Source organism: Cyanistes caeruleus, chromosome 8 (assembly GCF_971803275.1).
Source record: "Cyanistes caeruleus chromosome 8, bCyaCae1.hap1.1, whole genome shotgun sequence".
NCBI classification, from domain to species: Eukaryota; Metazoa; Chordata; class Aves; order Passeriformes; family Paridae; genus Cyanistes; species Cyanistes caeruleus.
Genome location: NC_141708.1, coordinates 14,948,899 through 14,967,884, shown reverse-complemented (window position 1 = coordinate 14,967,884; position 18,986 = coordinate 14,948,899). Strand labels below are relative to the sequence as shown.

The following is an 18,986-nucleotide window of genomic DNA, read 5'->3' as shown; positions in this document are numbered from 1 at the left end:
ATAACTGAACAAATTTTATCACACTTTTAACCACCAAGATGTATCTTAATGATTTAAAATCAATGTACTCACCACTTTTTTAGCATCTATATTTTGTGACTCACTTGATTTCTGCTTTCCAAGGTTTTTCAAGTAACTATGAACTTCTGAATCAAAACATTCAGCTCCATAAAATGCACTGCTCCAACCAGGACTGCAGCCACAAAAGTCAGGTAGATTGGGAGATGTCAGGTAGCTGTTTCCAGCTATCTTTATCATGGCTTGTTCCTCTGAATTTGTACTTTCTTCTGCAAAGCCTGGAGCACAGCCATTGCTTTGCAAATATTGTTGCTCTTTCGCTATGGGGATTGTACTCTGCAGAGCCAATTCTTTTTTGATATTATCCAAAGGTGACCCATCAAAATCCATGTCAACTAATGATGTTTTTATCATTGACTCAGCCTTCACATCAAAGTTTGCTTCCCCTTTTCCTAAAGAAGGTGTGTGGGGGAAAAGAAATAATGGTCATGTGCTATAATGCCTTGTTGAACTTAAACATGGCACATACAAAACATGATTATGAGACTACCAATGTGCTCTACCAGTAGGTTTAGATTCTTATTGTGACATTTTTTTTTCTCAACTACACATTGTAAAATGATAAAGGTTAAAAACATTTCAAAACTATCAAGCAATTGTTAAACAATACATTTCTGAAAAGTACAAAATATTTTCCATGCATATGCAACAAGCATTTAAACAACACATAGAAATTTTAAATTGGAAGTTAAACCTAAGCACACATTAATAGCTTAGCTTAGCTTTTGAGTTTTTTCCATCCATAAGTCTTGAAGTTTTTATTCCATACAGAGAGGGCAAGAATACTTGATATAGCCAATAGATGTTAAACTTTCTACTCCTACAGGACTCAATCCCTTGAGTTATGATGGGACTTTTTTGCAGTTATAACAACTACTATCAACCCTCAGGGACTGAGGTGACAGTCAAAGGTTGGTACAATGCTGACAGGAGCATTAATACCTGCCAGAAATCTCCCTTTTCACTTGAGCAATGCTCCAGGGCTTAGATATGCCACCTTGGAGTCAAACAAATCTAAATTCCTGGTGCAAAGAAATCACACACTCCACAGTAAAGTCTAGCTCTACATATGCAATGATTCTGAGCCAAAATGGAAAATTGTCATATCGAATAACAGCAGCCAAGTGTAAAATTACAAATTTATGTTTTGCTATAAAAATGAACAACATTAAGTGTATAAGCCCTGCTGTAAAGCACACACATTTTCAATTTGCTCAAAACAGAGAAGTAACAAAGTTTAAATGCTGAAATTTGGATGAACTATCTTGGAAAAAACCTCACACTGGTAAAACAGCAACCAAATAGAAGCTGTCCATCAATGCACCAAGCCTAGAAAGGGTAATGGTTTTGTTATAATATTAGGATTTACCAGTCCCAGCTCAGTTTTGAGTTCAGTTACTGAAAGATATTTTGTAAACTTTCAATCACACAGTGTGTCAGAAGAAATGTAAAACCCAAACTGAATAAGTATAAATAAACAATCCACTAATATAGTAGACACTAGATTATCTACCCAAACACAAGAAAACCACATACAACAGCTACCATCTTTAGCGTTTTCAACAGAGACATCCGTTTAAATAAAAGTAAGTAAAAGTAAATGACATCCCACAAAATAACATTTGGTCATATATAAGCTTCCTATAAAAGACATTTATGTCCTTAAGGCATTGATAATGTTCAGTTTCAGTGAAAATGTCTATAATAGTTAAGGAGAGTGCTTTCCTGAAGACACAGGCAAAGTGTCTCAAAGCTTCAGTCACTGATATATTCTCAGCACACACAAAGATCTAGAAACATGAAGTCCCTTCTCACCCTCTGTCTGATCACTGCTTGTCAGAAAGCTTTCAGATTTCTTCACATCTTGGAATATATTGTTGCATTTTGCTTCATCTGCCTCAGTTATGCTGAAAATACAAGACTAGGAAAAATTAGTATTTCCTATACTTTTATATTTACATCAGTAAAATGAGATCTTAAAAGCGACTCTATCATGCACATAAAGAGCTTCATAGCATTTATCTAATTCCTAAAGTTTTCATGTTCAGCTTCAGTTGTTATTCTATGAGAAAAAAAATGTTCAAATGGCTATTCAAGCACAGTAATATAGAGACTTTCCTGTGCAGCATTTGGCTAAACTCGTATCAGAGCACACACAGCCAGAAGGCCTAACTCCAGCCACAGCTATAGACTGCAAGTTACTGTAGTGGGATTTTCACTCAGGATTCATCCTCTGGATAAAACTGACTCTAAGTCACCCCTAGTCAGAATCATAATCTTAAATCAAAGAAGCCAACATTGAAAAACTGCTACAGCCTTTGTCAAACTAATGTTAAGTAAGCAGTGTCTGAGGAATATTTTAAGACAGGCCTTGCATGTGATGTGAAAGCTAGACCTGTATTTTACTCAGGATAACAAATTATGATCTCTCATTGTCAAAAACTGCTTTGTAACAAAAAGTTCATATACAGGATAACCCTTCATATGTCTTTGTAATTCTGCTGCAGCAGCTCAGGTTTCTCCTACCCTATCATTGAACTTTAGGGAACCAAGGGCCTAACTTCCTACCAATTTTCAGTATCTCCTTAGAAATTCCAGCCCAAATGGGAAATAGACCAGCATACCAAGGTTGGGTATTTGGAGGTCATAATCTATGATCCCTGAAACTTGCTGTAAGGATTATACACCTTTCAATACTAAAGTTTTTCTAAACTGTATCTACTAAGCTTCTTTGCCAAAACTTCAAATTTGTAGTTCCAAAAACCCCCAAATTAACTTTGACATAAATTGATTACTTTTTTTAACAGTCTTCAGCAAGAAGATTTTATAAAAGTATAAAAGTGTACATTTGGAGGCTGCAGTAAAACAAGAATCTTAAAATTATTTTTCAGGTGGATACATATGCCATTGAAGATTAAATAAGAAAAGTGAGAAATAAATTTAGCTGGTTTTTGTCACTTAACAGGCTACTTACAAAACAGTGCCAGGAGGAACACTCAGTCAAATTAAGCCAGCTAAGCAAAACATTTCTAGCAAAGCTAAATTAATTTCCTTTTCTTGGGTGTGATTAGAATGATATATAAAGAACTTTATATATATTCTATTATATGATATGTAAAGAACTAATATCAAACAGAATAAGCAAAGTGAACAGGAGGAACAATATACTTCTGATTAAACAATCTCTTAACAAGACTATGAAGTTCTCCATCAATGGCTGCAACCAATATTGATCAGAATTTGGTTTCCATTATTCAGCTCTCCTAAGATGGAGCTAGACAAATGTAGTAGAAAATATTTTTGACTGAACCATTAAGCACTACTTGCATGGAAAAAGCTTTGAAAAACCTCCAAGTGTGAAATTAACAGTTTACAGGAAACAAATACAAATACCTGAAGAGAAAACATATATTCTCTCCTGCTTCTATGAAGTAGGGATAAAAGCATTAAATTAAACTGTAAGAAGGAAAAAGTTGAAGAACACGTACCATAAATGTGAAGGTCTTCCTCCATTTACTGCCTGATAGAGATTCTCCAATAATTTTTCATCCCAGTAGAGGTCACAAAATTTCTCACAAATTCTATCAGAGAACATACCAAACTTTATTTCCTTTAAGTTTAAAATGAAGTTACCTTGTTTAAAATAAAAGAAACATAAACAAACAAAAGAGGGAGAAAAAGAATTAATAGGAATATTCTTACAAATCAATGATAATAATATACAGAAGAAAATGCACATACCCATATCAAAAACTTCTGTTCCATTCTCTAAATAACCATCAAATGCAAACTCCTCTTGTATAAGATGAATCACTTCCTGTAGTAAAGTGTCACTTGGTGTGCTCTGATGGGGCAGGGCTTTATCATCAAAGAAATTATAACTGTCTTTATCCACTGAAGTACATGGTGTGTGTTCTTGTTCAGTGAAAAAACTGTCTGTGCTGGTAGCACACTCAGTTTCTTGGCAGCTGGTTTGAATAACTGAGCTACTTTCATCAAACTGGTTCTCTGTATTAGTAGTCTCATGACTTTGCACACTGCAAAGGGAGGCATCATTTTCTGCTTGCATGCTCATTTTATAACTTGCAATAGTATTTGAAAGTAGCACTGGCAAACTGTGATAGCAATCATAAGCAATTCTTGAGCGAAGAGGCTTATTTGGTATTTGCTCTGATACGGCCAAATGTACTGGTACAAATGTCAGAACTCTTTTCTCTGAGTTCTGTTTGAGAATGATGTTATTTATATGAAGAAAATTAGGAGATGTAGGACAAGCTGAAGAGCTGGAGGGATTGTCAGATAAAATACTCTTCTCTTGTAGAACATGTGAGGAATCAGATGGTGATGGTACCCTAACTGTAGAAGTGAATGTATTGCCTGAGTTTTGCTCTTCTGAAGACATCTGGGATGAGTGGCTTGGAACTTGTAAATCACACTCAGGTGTTTCAGGTACAGTTTCAACAACACCTGTATCATCAATACCACAGCTTTCAGAGTTCTCTATATATCCTGATTTGTTGTGGCTCATATGCTTTTCTTTCCTTGTCTCTTTCTTGAACTGGTCAGAAACTGGTGTGTGAACCTCTCTGAAAAAAAAAAAAACCCAAGATTTTTTTTAAGGAAAATTCAAATAGGTTTAACAATGAAATTTAAGCTTTAACTTATTCTGCTTTAAGATATACTAACTTTGTTATATTTGCATCTTGTTGCAATATAATAGGCTTAAAGTGAGTTGCAGGAGAGGTGAATGCAACAGGGAACGTTGCTTTCTCACAATTTAGTGAAATCTGGCACGGTACTGGTCCTTTAACTGCTACAAGTTTACTGTCACTGGTACAAGGCACAAATCCTAAAAGCAAAAAGAAAGATGATCAATATGTAAAATATAAATGCAAAGTAAGTAAAAATCAATTTAGAAAAACAATTGCATATTGAACTGAGAAAATGTTATGTGGAGAACTGAACTAGAGAATACTAAACCAGAGTGAACGTGCCAGAGCCTGATTGCTCACCTAGACTTGATGTTGAAGGATCCATTTCATGTTTCTCATTTTTAAATTCAAAAGCAACGTGATCTTGAGACAAAACTTCTTCCTCAATAGCCTAAAAATAAACATTGAAGCCCAAACTGGTGTTATTAGCATTTTCTTTGTTCAAATTCTGCTCAGCATATTACTTAAAAACACCCCAATCTTCATATACATGTAGAATATTACAAAGCAATAACCTAGCCATGCCAAGGAGAGGAACTAAAAGAATTACATACAGAAGTCTAAGGACTCGTAGAACTGTTTAGAAATCATGATAATTTGATGTTTTAAACCAGAACCTTAAGGTAATCAAAGTTTTGAACAAACTCAGTTCCATGGATTGATTGAATCCTGTGTGCATTATACAGACACAATTGAAACACAAACAGAACCCAACAATTACATATTAATTTCTTCTGTGGGGTGGTAAATAAAAAGAGAGATTATGAAATTAATTACTTGTCCTTCACCCATACAGATTGTGGAGTCAGAGCATCACAATCTGTGGAGTGATCACTCCAACAGCAAGAACTAGGAAAAGGCCATACTTATAGACTACTTGAAAACACATTATGAAAACCCAGAACAACAACAAAAAAAAATCACACCAGCAAAACAAAACCCAAAATCTAGCTACACTTTCAGGCAACAAAATCTTACTGGAATACATTTACAGAATTAATTAAAAAAACATGCAAAATTAAAGAAAGATGGCACTCTTACCTTAAAGATGGGTTTACCCAATAATATCAAAATATTTTTGCTGTTTATACCTTCTTCAAGTAAATAATGATTGCATGTCTAAAAAAAAAAAAAAAATTGTAATTTTCAGTCAGTAAGTAAGTTTTCAATCAAATGAGGTACTCTTGGACAAGGACAGTCAAGATAAATAGTCAATTAGAAATAATCTAAGTTTAGGAAGTCTTATGAACCTTGTCCAAGTACCTTGATAATTTCAATATAAATTAAAAACACGCCCCTCTGTGTCCCTAAGGAGGTAACTCTAAAAACAAAACCCAAAATGACTGGTTATGATTTAATTAGATATCAGTCTATTACAAGTATTAAGTTATTAATTTGATTCTAAAAACACTAAAATGAGACTTTAGACACAATTAATCTAATAACCTTAATTGCAGCAGTTAGAGAAGGTCTTTCTTCAGGGTTTTTTCTTGCCATATCCAGAAGTAGTTTTTTAAATTTTCTTGGCAATACTAGTTTGTGACTCAGTGGAACACTGTATTTTGCAGCCATCCACAGAACTGCAGCAACACCATAAACACAGACCTATTGGTATAAGACACAAGAAAGATTTAAACAGACTAAAAATAGCCTCCACTTCAAAAACAATTTCAGCAAATTATCAAAAAATTTCCCCCATTTCCTGCCAAAAAAAAAAGAAAAAAATAATTACTAGAGCTTTTAAAATACAGATTACATTTGGGTTTTGAGGGTGCTGATGAAAATCCCAGCCTATTTCAAAATCTAGTTGTTATGCATGTAGGGCCAATAACAGTAGCTATTTTTCTACTGTTGGAACAACAGAAATTTATTGTCTTATTCTTTATCTAGGGAAATTATTCAGAAAAAAAGTATTAAAGAACCATTTTGAAGAATTCCTTTCTCATGTAAAAAGATGGCTGCAAGCCTCAGAGTTCTATCATAAAACCTGGCCAGCTGCAATTTACTTAAAAAAGGTCATGATAATTCAGCAAGTAAGTGGCACAAAGTAATTACAAGCTACCCAGCACAAGTCATATTTTATAGAGAAGATTACACCTGTCAGAAGAATAAGGCACTGAATATTTATTTTAGGAATTATTGTGCTACCTGCAGCTACACCAATTGAAGTTGCCCCAATGAGGGACCTTGAAAAGGACTGGTATTTACCAGCTTTCTTGTTTTGTTTGAAGAATTACAATTTTCAGAGTCAGATTTAGTCCACTTAATGCTTAGTTTTCATATGTTAGCATGTACTATAAATGCCATTTCAAGAAATCTAAAGCACCACACTTTATGTTGCCTCTGAAAGATATTACAAAGGCTCAGTGCCCTAAGCACAGTAGTAAATAATGTGTTCCCATAAAACTATGTTTTCTGGCACTCTCTTGAGAAAAGTGAACAGCAATAAACAAAACAAAGCAAGTAAGTTCACTACAAACAAAATAATCTTATAAATAGTTCAATTTGAAGTTGAACAAAAGCTACTAATAGGTAAAAAATGGATAAAACAGCTCAATCAAAATACAAATAATTTCCTTCACCTTATGTTTAGAACTCCAAGAGCATGCTAAATTTATTTATTTAGGAAAAGCTTGCTATCCAAGCCATCAGATCCTCCAAAGAAAGTTCTTTTTCCTGTTATTTTGACTGGCACTAAGCAGTCTTTAGTCCCATACCATAAATTGAACTGGATGTTCATGACTAGAAAGTTATACAGTCATCAGGAAAAAGGCAAAAAATCCCATCAACTTTTTCTATATGTAATGTTGTAGAAAAAAACCAAGGAAACAGATTACTTTAGATATTCTATAGAAAATGAACAAAGCACGAAGACTTTAGGATTATTAATTTCTACTGTCTGGTGAAACTGCTGTATTATATTTCAGGGTTAGTTTAAGCTTCTGAAGCCTTTGAAAAACTTGCACATTGGATCAAAGCAGTTTAAGCAATTTCAGGAAAGATATAAAAATATTTTCTAGTTACAGACAGCTTTACAGAAAATTGAATGATTTTAGTAGATTTTTATGAACTTTTATTTTCTGATTCATGATTATTATGTCTAATTCCAAAGAACTCATGTGACACAAGGTACATATTAGCTAATCTCTTTTCTTGGTACATAACAAAAACGTACTGTAAATTCTGTTCCCCTAACTTTTAAGATCACTGTGGTATAGTTTGCAATTCAAAAGTGGAGACACATTCACCTGCTATTTGACATTTTTATTATCTTTGCTCTAAAAGCTCCTTATGGTTTTTATCTATAGGGAAAAAAGCTCTAAGAAAACTATTTTGGAAAAAGACATCATTCATAATGTTTCCACAGTAAAAACATACTGGTAATAATATTTTTATTCAGTTTTCTGAATGTGAATAAAGTTTGGGCTTTTGCCCAGACAATCTAAAACACTGATCTTACTGTGACCTTCAGAATGTGAAAACATGACTTCAAAGTCTTACTGCTAACAAACTGAAGAAACTAAGTCTTATGGAAAACCATTGAATAACAGATTTTCAGCAGTTACTCCAAGAATTCTGGAAGGCAAAATTACAGAAGCAACTAATTTTATGAGAGATCAATATATTTAAAACATCCCCATGGATAACCAAGAAATATCAGGAGAAATGAGAAACATTAATGCAGCCTTAGAAGAGTTTAGCTTTCTTCTTCAACTAGCACAGGGATAAAACTGTCCTTTGATAAAATACAAAGTAACCTACCACATTACCTTCTCAGTATCCACATCCTCTTCTTCAATTTCAGGAGCTAAATAAAATACATCATAAGATTCTAAATGAGAAAAGAAATCAGAAACAAAAGGTAAGATGTTGGCTTTCCTCTCCACTTCCCCTGCAATGCAATGAAAGCTGAGCATGTAATGTCTTATTTTACCTTCAGCTTTTGGAGCAGCAAAGAGGATCCTTCCATGGCAGTCAATCAGCACAGAGTCCAAACATAAGACCACTGCAAAAAAAACCCACAAAAGGGCAAGGCATAATAAGTATCCTTTCTTATAGCTATTAAGCACTAATAAAAATAAATAATTTTAACAAGGAATTTACGGTGTCAGAAATTACCCTACAATAACTGATGCTTTAAATAATGCAGCACTGAAAGGTCAAGAAACAAACAAAACAAACAAAAATATAATAGGTAGATATACTCTAGTCTTCTCACAAAGTACCAATAAAAGATGGTAAATTTATCATAAGAATTTAAGTCTCTCTTCTCCTACAACTCCACAAAAAAAGGGGGTCATAGTCTGGAGAAAGCTGACACACACGTGGACAGATCCAAAACTACTCTAGGTGCAACAGGATATGAAGTCCAGTTTTTCACAAATAGTTATAATCACACTTCCTCAGGGAAGTAATGTTACAGAGGTTGGTATTTGCAAGGCCATGAAATTTTCCATTGTTAAAAAAGAAGTAATGGACTTCTAAAACTATTTTAAATGATCTAAGGTCTTCAGGAACTTAACATTAAGGTAATGAGATCATATCATATAAATTGGGTGTTGAAAATCTTGTGGCAAAACAGTGTCTATCTGTTTGCTAACTTCAAAGCACGTTTTAATTTAATGTGTTTTAATATACTAAGCCAACTGGCCAATAATGTAGTCCTCTATTTCTCAAGTACCATCAAATGCACTGTTTTCTTATTAAAAACAGAGTACTGGAAGAATAGACTCTTAAACTGAGTAAAAGATTAAAACATTAAATGTATTAATTATAAAATATTAAAGATGTCTAAGATACACCCAAATATTAATTTCTTAATAAATAATTAATTGACAAGGTCTAAGAGGAAAGAAATAAAGGAAGACAAAAAGGCAGTAACACTTTAGCTTTTTTTAGTTACCTGTATAAACCACATCTAAAATTAAATTATTCACTATGCTTAACGTAAGTAAAGGCTTGTCTACTATCTTCAATAATATTTAATCAGGACCTGAAGTATATATCTTGAAAAGCAAAGCTTCCCAAATGAGAAGTTTTGCTGGTTATTTCTGCAGAGGCAGTTTCACACTCACTTGTCTTTGTCAGCAGTAAATGCCCCTGGCCCTGCTCACACAAACCAGATCTCAGTTTGTTCAGTAAAATAAGAATCTTCACCTGGGCTCCCTGAATCACCCATGAGCAACATGTAAGCAACATCCCCTGATAAGAGGAGAGGAATTAAGTCAAGTCCCAGTGGAGGTTACAAACAACTTCTGTAGCAGAGCTGAATGAACAAATACGTGAAGAAGAGGCTAGCTTTGGGATATGTTTTCTTAGCCAGGTAATTCCTGCTTAGGATAATGAAAAAAGTGTAATCAAGGAAGGATTTGGAGGAAAAGGCTGTCCATGTGAATAAATAAAAAGTAATCCATCATCATATATTTAACCATGACTCATCAGCTGTCTTACTCTACCACTGTCAAGACAAAGAATATTTTTACAAGATATATTCAAAATACATATCAGCTTCACCTTTAGTATTATTCAAAAGGAATGCTGAGAGAACTTTATATGTGTGTGTATGCACTGAAGTAGTAATACCACTATAAACCTTTCCACAATGCATCACTCTCCTCAGAACAGGCAGAGAATCCTCTTGCAGAAACATTCTAAATCTGAAACCAATATTCAACTTCAAGGCAGCTTTATTTGTCAAATACAGAATTTATATAAGATGTCTTCCATTTGGTGGTTTGTATCATTATGTTCCCTTCTACAGAGTACATAAGGTTCAGATGACAACTTTCAGTGTTTTTAAGACATGCATTCGGATGCATGTGAGTGCAGTAACAGAGGATGGCTAAGCATATTACATTAGAATCTGAGCCATCATGTGCAGTTATCTGAAACCTTCAGAAACATTAGGAACATGCTATGAAGCTGAAATAATCCTTCTGTTACAGGATATATTAAATATGTAGTTTTATGGGTAACAATTCTTAAACTACTCAGAATCTGCATTTATGGCTTATTTCCTCTTAAGCAGTTTTATATCATAGAAATCAAATAACCGAAGCCTCTGCTCTGTTTATCAGAACTGCTAAAAGTTTATCATTAGTATAAGCTAAATTATTATTCAGAATGTCCAAGAAAATCTAGATGGTCTTCTCCTGAGTCACACACAACATATTCCAGTTTTGTCAACAGACAGCTCCCACTCCCTCTCTCAGAAGTTTACTTCTGTAAACTGAAGCACAGGGGATGTGGAAGGAGTAACGCCATGACGAGATCCAACTTAAAATGACAAAGCCCTGTACTTCAGAAAATATATCAGGAGCCATTTGTCACAAAGAAATCCAGGCAAAAGTGGAAGTTTTTTCTTTACATATATATATATATGTAAAACTTATTTCCTCCTGCTTTATACAAGTCACAAGTGTTTTTTTGAAAGTCAAAGTATAGATTCTCCATTCCCAAAAGGTCTCAATTTTGTTTCACTGCTTGAAGCCAGAGACTCATTTCTGCTGCAAAAGCCATCAAAACCCAGAACAAAGAGAAAAAAAAGACATTCATCTTTATATGGAAGAAAACACCAAACTGAGTTTTGTCACAATTCAAGAGTCAAAATAGATATATTGCCTATTATTTTCTGCACACAAAATGAAAATCGAGATCCTTTCAATCAACAGAATAAAGGAAACATTAACACAGTGAATATAAATAACTAGGGAAAATACTTCATGATAATTAAGACTATACCTGGACGATCTACGCAAGTCTGCAGAGTACATAAACACTCATGACATAATGCCCAGAGCTCATAGTCTTTCAGAGGCCTACCATACCAGGACAACAGGAGTTTTAGAGAGATCCACTGAAAAAAAACAGTGAGGATGCAGAAAGTTATAAAAATTATCACAATTAAAAACATTTACTAATACAATAAAAAAAGTAAATCCTAATATAAAACATACTCAACTTAAAAAGTAACAAGCAAATAAATTTATTGCACTTACCAGTAATGAATTAATACTATTTATTAAAAAAGCATGGCACAGTCAGCTAACTATAAATGAAATAATTGTTTCTTAATTGCTTCAGGAAAAGTGAGCTGTCTGGAAGGTCTTTCTTACCATACTAAGGAAAGACTCATAGAATATCCACTGTGTAATAGACATATTTTATGATGAAACAACTACATAATTATAGGGACAACACCTAGACTGAAAAACAAAAAATTCAAATGATTGCCATCAACAAAACAGTCCCACATTCAAAACCTGATTTACCCTGACAGTTGCATTACAAGTCTTACCTTAAAGATTTCATCAACATCTCTTGTTCTTCTGTGAAAGATGTTAACAATACTGATAGAATTAATGACAGGTTTATTTGAAATCCCCACATGTTGTTTTGTTTTTAATCACTGGCTGCTCAATTTGTAGCAACAGCATTTGTTTTTCTGACTATCAATTTAGCTTTTGATATCTGGCATAACACCTTATTGCTCCATGGAAGCTTACTGTTCTTCACAGTGTCACAAGAGACATGCTTTACATTTTGTGGTTTTTTTATTTATTATGTATTATTTTATTTTTGGGGAATGGTGTGTGTTTGTGTAAATCTAAGAATTGGAGATTTACAGTAGTGCACACACACCTTCCTGATCAAACTGTGCTAATGGAAAAGGTCATGTCTAGTAGTGGCTCTTGACATCAGCTCCACTTTATGGTTCATCTACCAAAGGAACACAAAAAAATTCATTGTAGGCAGAAACCTCTGAGTGAGAGCAGACCCAAAGAACTCTCTTTAAAAAGAGCACAGCACATTTTCTCTTGCATTTGAAGTCCTGAGAGAGTCAATTTCAGGCTGAGTTAGGGAAGAGAACTACCACAAGTAATTCAGGATTAACCCTGGAAAAAACCAAACATTCTGCCCTCAAAAAATACACCCCCCCAAAAAAAAAAAAAAAAAAAATTAAAGAAAAAAACAACCAAACCAACCCAATAAAACCCAAACACAGAACTAAAGCACAGGAGACAAACAAAAACCCCTCTGAACTGTTTTGCTGCTTTTATATAAAGGTGCTCAGACACCTTTATATCCCAATCAGTATTTGTAAAATCTACACAGACTAAGGGTCTCTCCCACACACAATGGCAGTACATCATTAACTTTGACAAATCAGCCTCTGCACTGTCATTTACTGAAGTCAATTTTTCATCCTTTTACTGAGATGCTCTTTGGATTTTATCATAAAATACATAATGAGCTGACTACTGCATTGAATTTCATAAAGCTCAACAAACAGAAATACCTTCAGTGCAATCTATGGAGAAAAGAAGGACATTAATTTCTGTAGCTGAAACTTTGTTAATAATTTTAACCAGAACACCTTCTCAAAGAACACAATACTTTAGGCTCATATTGTTTAAATATTCTTTGAAGATGAAACAGACAAACTACATTTTTAAAACAAAATATCAGGAAAGGTGTGTCAGGAAACACACTTTTTGATTTACTGAAAATGTTCCATATTCTGCCTACCCCAACAGACAAAAATGAACTTGGTGCTATTATTTGCCTATCCTACATTGTGGCACGCTGCAAAAATCCGTAACTTCAGCAAAGCCAGATTTGAAGCCAGATAAGATTCAGTTTCATTCTCCAATTTTGCTATCACAAGCACCCTGGAGTGCAAAATTCTTTCACCCGTGTGTTCTTTCACTCTATCTAGAAAAGTAAGCTCTTGAACTATCTGATAAAAAGCCATCAATCACACAGCAGGAAGGAAAAGGACAGACAGTCAAAAGAATGAATTAGAGAGCATATAGGATAGAGCTTCATACTGTTGGTAGATTAGTACCCCTGAGCAGCACACTGCTTCCCCCTCCAGAGCACTGTGGTTCTCATGTGCCTCAAGTGTCTCTGCTCACTGACACTGTACAAAGAAAGGAACAGTCAAACCTTCAAATTAACCCTGCACAGAGGTTAACCCTGCACAAGAGAAACCATAAGAGGAATTTCAGACTACAACATTAAGAAGGTTTTGGGATTTAGGAATTTTTTTCTAGTAAGTACACCCTAATGCCAAATGTATTTCTGTAAGAGAATCCCTCCTCTTGAAGCTTGCATCTCTAGAGGCTCTAAAAGCTGCAGCAAAGATGGACTTCCTTTACTGCATATACAAATCACCTTTCACTCCAGGAGAAGGTGATGAATGGCTAGCAAGGGAAAGAAGAATCTCTCAGTAAACTGGAGGCTGAAGTTTGTTATACAGCAGAATGCTGCAATGTATTTCTCATCACCTCTGAGATATCCAAGCTCTTTAGAGTAAGAAAGAAATGATAAAGAAATTTAGGCATAGCAGGAGAGTAAGAATAAATCCTAAGAGCAGCAGCAAAAGTTTATGATAAGACAGAAGTGTCAATGATAGATTAGAAAATAGAGGATGAAGATGCACCAGAAAAACTCTATTTTGGAAGAAAAAACTATGCAGGGAAAGCAAATCATAGCATAAATGAGAACCACTGCCATCTACGGGATGGCCAAATCAAACTGAGTCAGGAAAAAAAAGAATGCAGTCTGGTTACAGGTTGGTGAACTTTATTCAAATGTATATGCTAGTTGTTTCTCTGGCAGTCATTCTAAAGAAATAAGAAACCTCAAATATAATATTGTTAGCTGGTATTTGTGTGTTAGTTGGTCGTCTGTCATGCTAATAAATACCTCCACTACTATTGTCTCTTACTATAATTCACATCTCTCCTCACCTTGATCATATTAATTATGCCTGAATGAAATACATGAGAAGGTCATTCTTCTAGTGTCCTAATCCAAATTCCATCTTCCTTCTCCAGAAAGAGTAATGTGGAAGACTTCAGATGAAAACTGAGGGCTCAGACCTGCTGGGCACTTGTGCCTCTAACACCTTGCAGAAGTTACCCCTTGTGGTCAAGGTATGTGACAAGCCATGTTTCATCACACCTTTGCATTTGTGGTGAAAAATGCATGCAGTCTGGTTCAAAGAGTTTTCTCAACCTATGGCTATGAGGCAACTTTTATTTAAGCCTCAATCCTTAAAAAAAGGAATTTAATGCAATGCTCCTGGTACCTTACCTCTGTGGTATTTTAACACAATGCACGATCTAACTCCACTGAACCTTGGTTTAGTAAACATATAAGTGTAAAACTCCTTATTTAGGCATGTCTCAGGTTTGGCTGTTTTGGTTTGTAATGTGCAAGTCTCTGATTCATGGCTATTACTATTTCCTAAAACTTAAAACTAAAATCCCCACTCAACCATCAAGAAAAAAAATCAGAAGTACTGGAAAATGTATGATTAATTGCTTTTAGTCAAACCATCTGTAGCATGCATTGTTACTTATCTATTCACATATTTTAGCAAAGCAAGCTCAAGACAACTCTTCAGCATTTTTAAGTCCACTTCATTTAAACCATTAACATTATTTTAATATTGCTATTAAACTTTCATTAATATACTATCATCAGTGAAACTGCACTAAAGAGGAAACAAAATTATAATGTCTCTTTCCAAGTTTTTTTATGTTCTAAACCGAACCTTTTCATAACAGAAATTATATTACCCATTTTTTCAAGTAAGAAAATGTTTTTCACAGCATAGAAATTTTGTCAGAAAATACAAAAAAAGCCAAATGAGTTATTACTGCCTATATCCACATCCTAGTGCCATTTTGGTTGATGCCCAAAGATTGCATTTTAAACCTTTCTTGTTGGAAAAGCTATGGTTTTTTTGCAGTGCTGTAAAGATTGTTTAACAGATCTTCTACTTAATTTTTGGTACCAGAATTGTAGACCCCAAATTTAGTAATGCATTCCAACTATGCAAACATAATCTATTTTATGAACATAACGCTGACATGTTTTAAATAGCCAAAACAAGATTTTCATCATTCTTTTCTTAGCAAGTATTATTCTGGGAACTGACAACTTTTCTTTCCTTCATGTTATTTCCCCAGTGTTAAAGTGTCAGCCTCTAGCTACATGGCTTTTTACTTCTCTCATGCTTGACAGGGTATGAATGACCAACAGAAAACAAACTTGCATTTGCCAGGCTCCCATTAACCCTTCCCAAGCAAAGGCCATAGCATTTAAATCACAGAGAAACATTTAAAAGGATTAGAGATGAGACACACCTGATTGGAATGAAACTGGTTAGAGAAATAAAAGATCCCCACTCAAACTTGAAGTGAAAAATATTTATTTATGGCATGCAAAACTATAAAAATTACTAGGAAAATCCTCACAAGATACATTGCAGTAGCCAGACAAAAGCAAGCAAATATTTTTAGTAATGCTTACTAGCAGTAAAGCACACAACAATAAGAAGCAGTGTTTGAGTATTAGAAAAATATTGTCCACTGGAGAAGTACTGACAGGCAAGAAAAACTGTCTGTTCTCCAGAGTAGACAAGGTTGATCTTCAACCGGATGGGGCTGGTATTGCACCTTCTCTAAGCAACGTGAAATATTGAAAGGGAAGCTGGAGATACCATTCTAAAAGCTCTACTTGCTGCAATCATGCTGATCTGTTATAGAGAACGCAGCAAAAAGCAGCACTGCAAATCCTCTGAGGTGTTTTCTATTTACCCCACAAGGCAGAAATCACATTTGTTGGGGCTTCACACTTCTTGTGCTTTTGCAGTAAATGAACAAACTCAGATTTGGGCTTTCTTAAAAAAAAAAAAGGTATTTGGTAAAATTCTGGCCAATGGGAACTTGAAAGACAGACAGCAGAAAGCAGCTGTACTTTTGGCATGTAAGGGATAGCACAGTATAGCCTTTTTTTCCCTCAGGAAGGAGGTGACACAGAGGCAAAAACTGCTATATTTTGGAAGCCTGAGGAATAAAATCTCTTTTCCAAAAGAAAAAAAAAAAGATGAAAACATTAACCCACTGGATTTCTCTAAGAAGACCAGCAATATAGTCTGCTATTCAGTTCAATGACTACTAACTATGAATGACCTTCCTTCAGAAAACAAAGGATTCCAAGGCTAGAAATTCAGTATTTCAGGAAGCCATTTCAGAAGCCTAGGTGTGAATATATTTTAAGGGGTTTTTTTCTCCCTACAGCAGTTAAATAATCAAAGATTTTATTATGTTTGCTTTTTTTTGTTTAAGACCAACAAGACTTTTCTAAATAGAACATTTTTATGTGACAGAGCCCAAACATTTGCTGGAATCATTTACTAAAAAAAGAGAATATACAGCATGAATCTATCTAACATTTCTTCTATTGAAAAGACAGCTATAAACCTCAGATATAACAAAGAGCCACTATCCTGCTGTCTTCATTTCAGATGCTATGTATTATGACACTGCTTATTAGGGTACCTGGAATAAGAGTTACCTTGTTTAATTCACAGTGATTGTCCTATGAATTCAGTGGGAGCAGGATAATATCACTGTTAATAAGAGCCTACTTGTTTGCAAGAATGAAATTCTGTTCAGGCTGAAAGGACACTTTATTTAAATTGCTGATGAAATATTTGAAGAAAAAGATTTCAGAAGAATGGCAGAACAACCTGAAAATGTGTTTTGGTTTACTTTTCTGTATGTCAGTCTCAAATGCTGCTGCAAAAAATCAAATAAGATTCGTAACAGCTTTTAATTTTATGGAAGAATTTTGGACAACTATAATTCTGGGGAAAATTATTTTCCTAAAACCACCTTTATGCACCCAGACTTAAACTTTTGCCCTGGTAATCCGGTAAGGAGAGGATGTAGGTCTTATTTAAATTGGTTTTTTTCCTCCTTATGTTCCATAAGTGATGGCAGGAATAGAAAAAAAAAAAAGGATGTGTGTACAATAAATGAATTATTTCTCAGAGTCTGAAGAATGCACTTGCAGGATATAAAAACTAAATAAAGGATTCAATATGCATACAACAAATAACCCCCTTGGACAGCAAAACCATGCCATGTGGTATTTAACCACATTTATTATCCTCCTGAACTAGGAATTTAATAAGCACACCTGTTGAGGAAGAAGAGATAGGAAAAGGAAAAAGGGACAGATTCCTCAATTTGCTCTAGTTTTTGAGCTATGATGAACCAAAGGCTCTTTATACAACTGATAATTCTAGGTTAGTGCTCCAGTGGAGGTGTTTGGGTAAGGTAAAAAGAGGGACAGAGACTGAATGTAACCCTAAGTGCCACTGCAGGGGTTGGCTGGAAGATGGGCTGGTAGGCAAGGAGAGCAAGGCTGACTTGCCAGTAGACAAGGAAAAAAATCCAACATCTTCAACTAAGAATAATTTCTGGAAACAGAATGTGTGAAGTTTGTGCTGCTCATTTTTATCCTGCCATAACAAAGCAGGAGAAGGATAAGCAACCCTGCAGTTTTAGCCAGCAGCTCTCCTACCACAGGGATTGTTTACACCTCTGAGTGTGGCACAAGAGAAAACCATCTAGTCAGAGACCAAACTTGTCCACCCTGAGATATGTAATTTGAGCAGAGAAGAGACCATATTACAGTTATCTAGCAACAAATTCTGGTAGATTCTCCCTCTCTTATTTGGCTATTCATAAAGACTTAACGCATGAGACAACATATCCATCATATTGTGCACATATTTAAATTCTATAGTGGAACATACATAACAAACAGAGACGGCAATTTAAGAACACAGAACGAATATAGCATAGGTACAGTTTCCAAAAACTTAAATGTACATGTAAGATTAAAAAAAAATATGGACTCTATCCTCCTGAAGCTGATGGGATATTGCATTGATTTCAATGAGGTCAGGTTTACATTCAGGAATTCTGCAATTTTCATAAGCACCTGGGAGGCTCATGGCAAGGTAGTGAAATTTATGCATTGAGAGTAACATGAAGAGTTAAAAATGCAGGTATGCTTTGGTCATGTTCTTTTACAAATGTAAAATCCTATTAAGGGATGCTGCTCTAACACACTAGCAAGTAGACTCCATTTGTAAAAAAAATGAATTAAAATGGAAGTTGATCTTGAAACAGCATAAATTTCACTGTAGCATTTTAATTTAAGAGGAGTAAAGGATCACCATGTTTCCAATATTAACTCTTAAAGTGTGCAGACTAGCAAAATTCCAGTTTCTGGGATGCTAAAGGGAACAAGGGGGATAAATCACACAGCATTTAAGTCATCTCATCTCCACATAAGTGACTACAGCAACTATATAATGAAGACTTT

General features: G+C 34.7%; 1 protein-coding gene across 3 annotated transcripts in view; it reads right to left on the bottom strand.

Moving 5' to 3' along the window:
- KNDC1 (kinase non-catalytic C-lobe domain containing 1) overlaps positions 1–18,986 on the bottom strand; it is a 58,077-nt gene that overhangs the window by 11,912 nt on the left and 27,179 nt on the right. For all 3 annotated transcript variants that reach the window (XM_086901201.1, XM_086901202.1, XM_086901203.1), the window contains 11 exons: positions 11,532–11,646; positions 8,725–8,796; positions 8,561–8,622; positions 6,237–6,395; positions 5,832–5,909; positions 5,091–5,181; positions 4,765–4,927; positions 3,820–4,664; positions 3,567–3,711; positions 1,894–1,985; positions 73–470 (listed from right to left, as the gene is read on the bottom strand). In XM_086901201.1, coding sequence (XP_086757327.1) covers positions 73–470; positions 1,894–1,985; positions 3,567–3,711; positions 3,820–4,664; positions 4,765–4,927; positions 5,091–5,181; positions 5,832–5,909; positions 6,237–6,395; positions 8,561–8,622; positions 8,725–8,796; positions 11,532–11,646 — 2,220 coding nt within the window. The remainder of the gene's footprint in view (positions 1–72; positions 471–1,893; positions 1,986–3,566; positions 3,712–3,819; positions 4,665–4,764; positions 4,928–5,090; positions 5,182–5,831; positions 5,910–6,236; positions 6,396–8,560; positions 8,623–8,724; positions 8,797–11,531; positions 11,647–18,986) is intronic.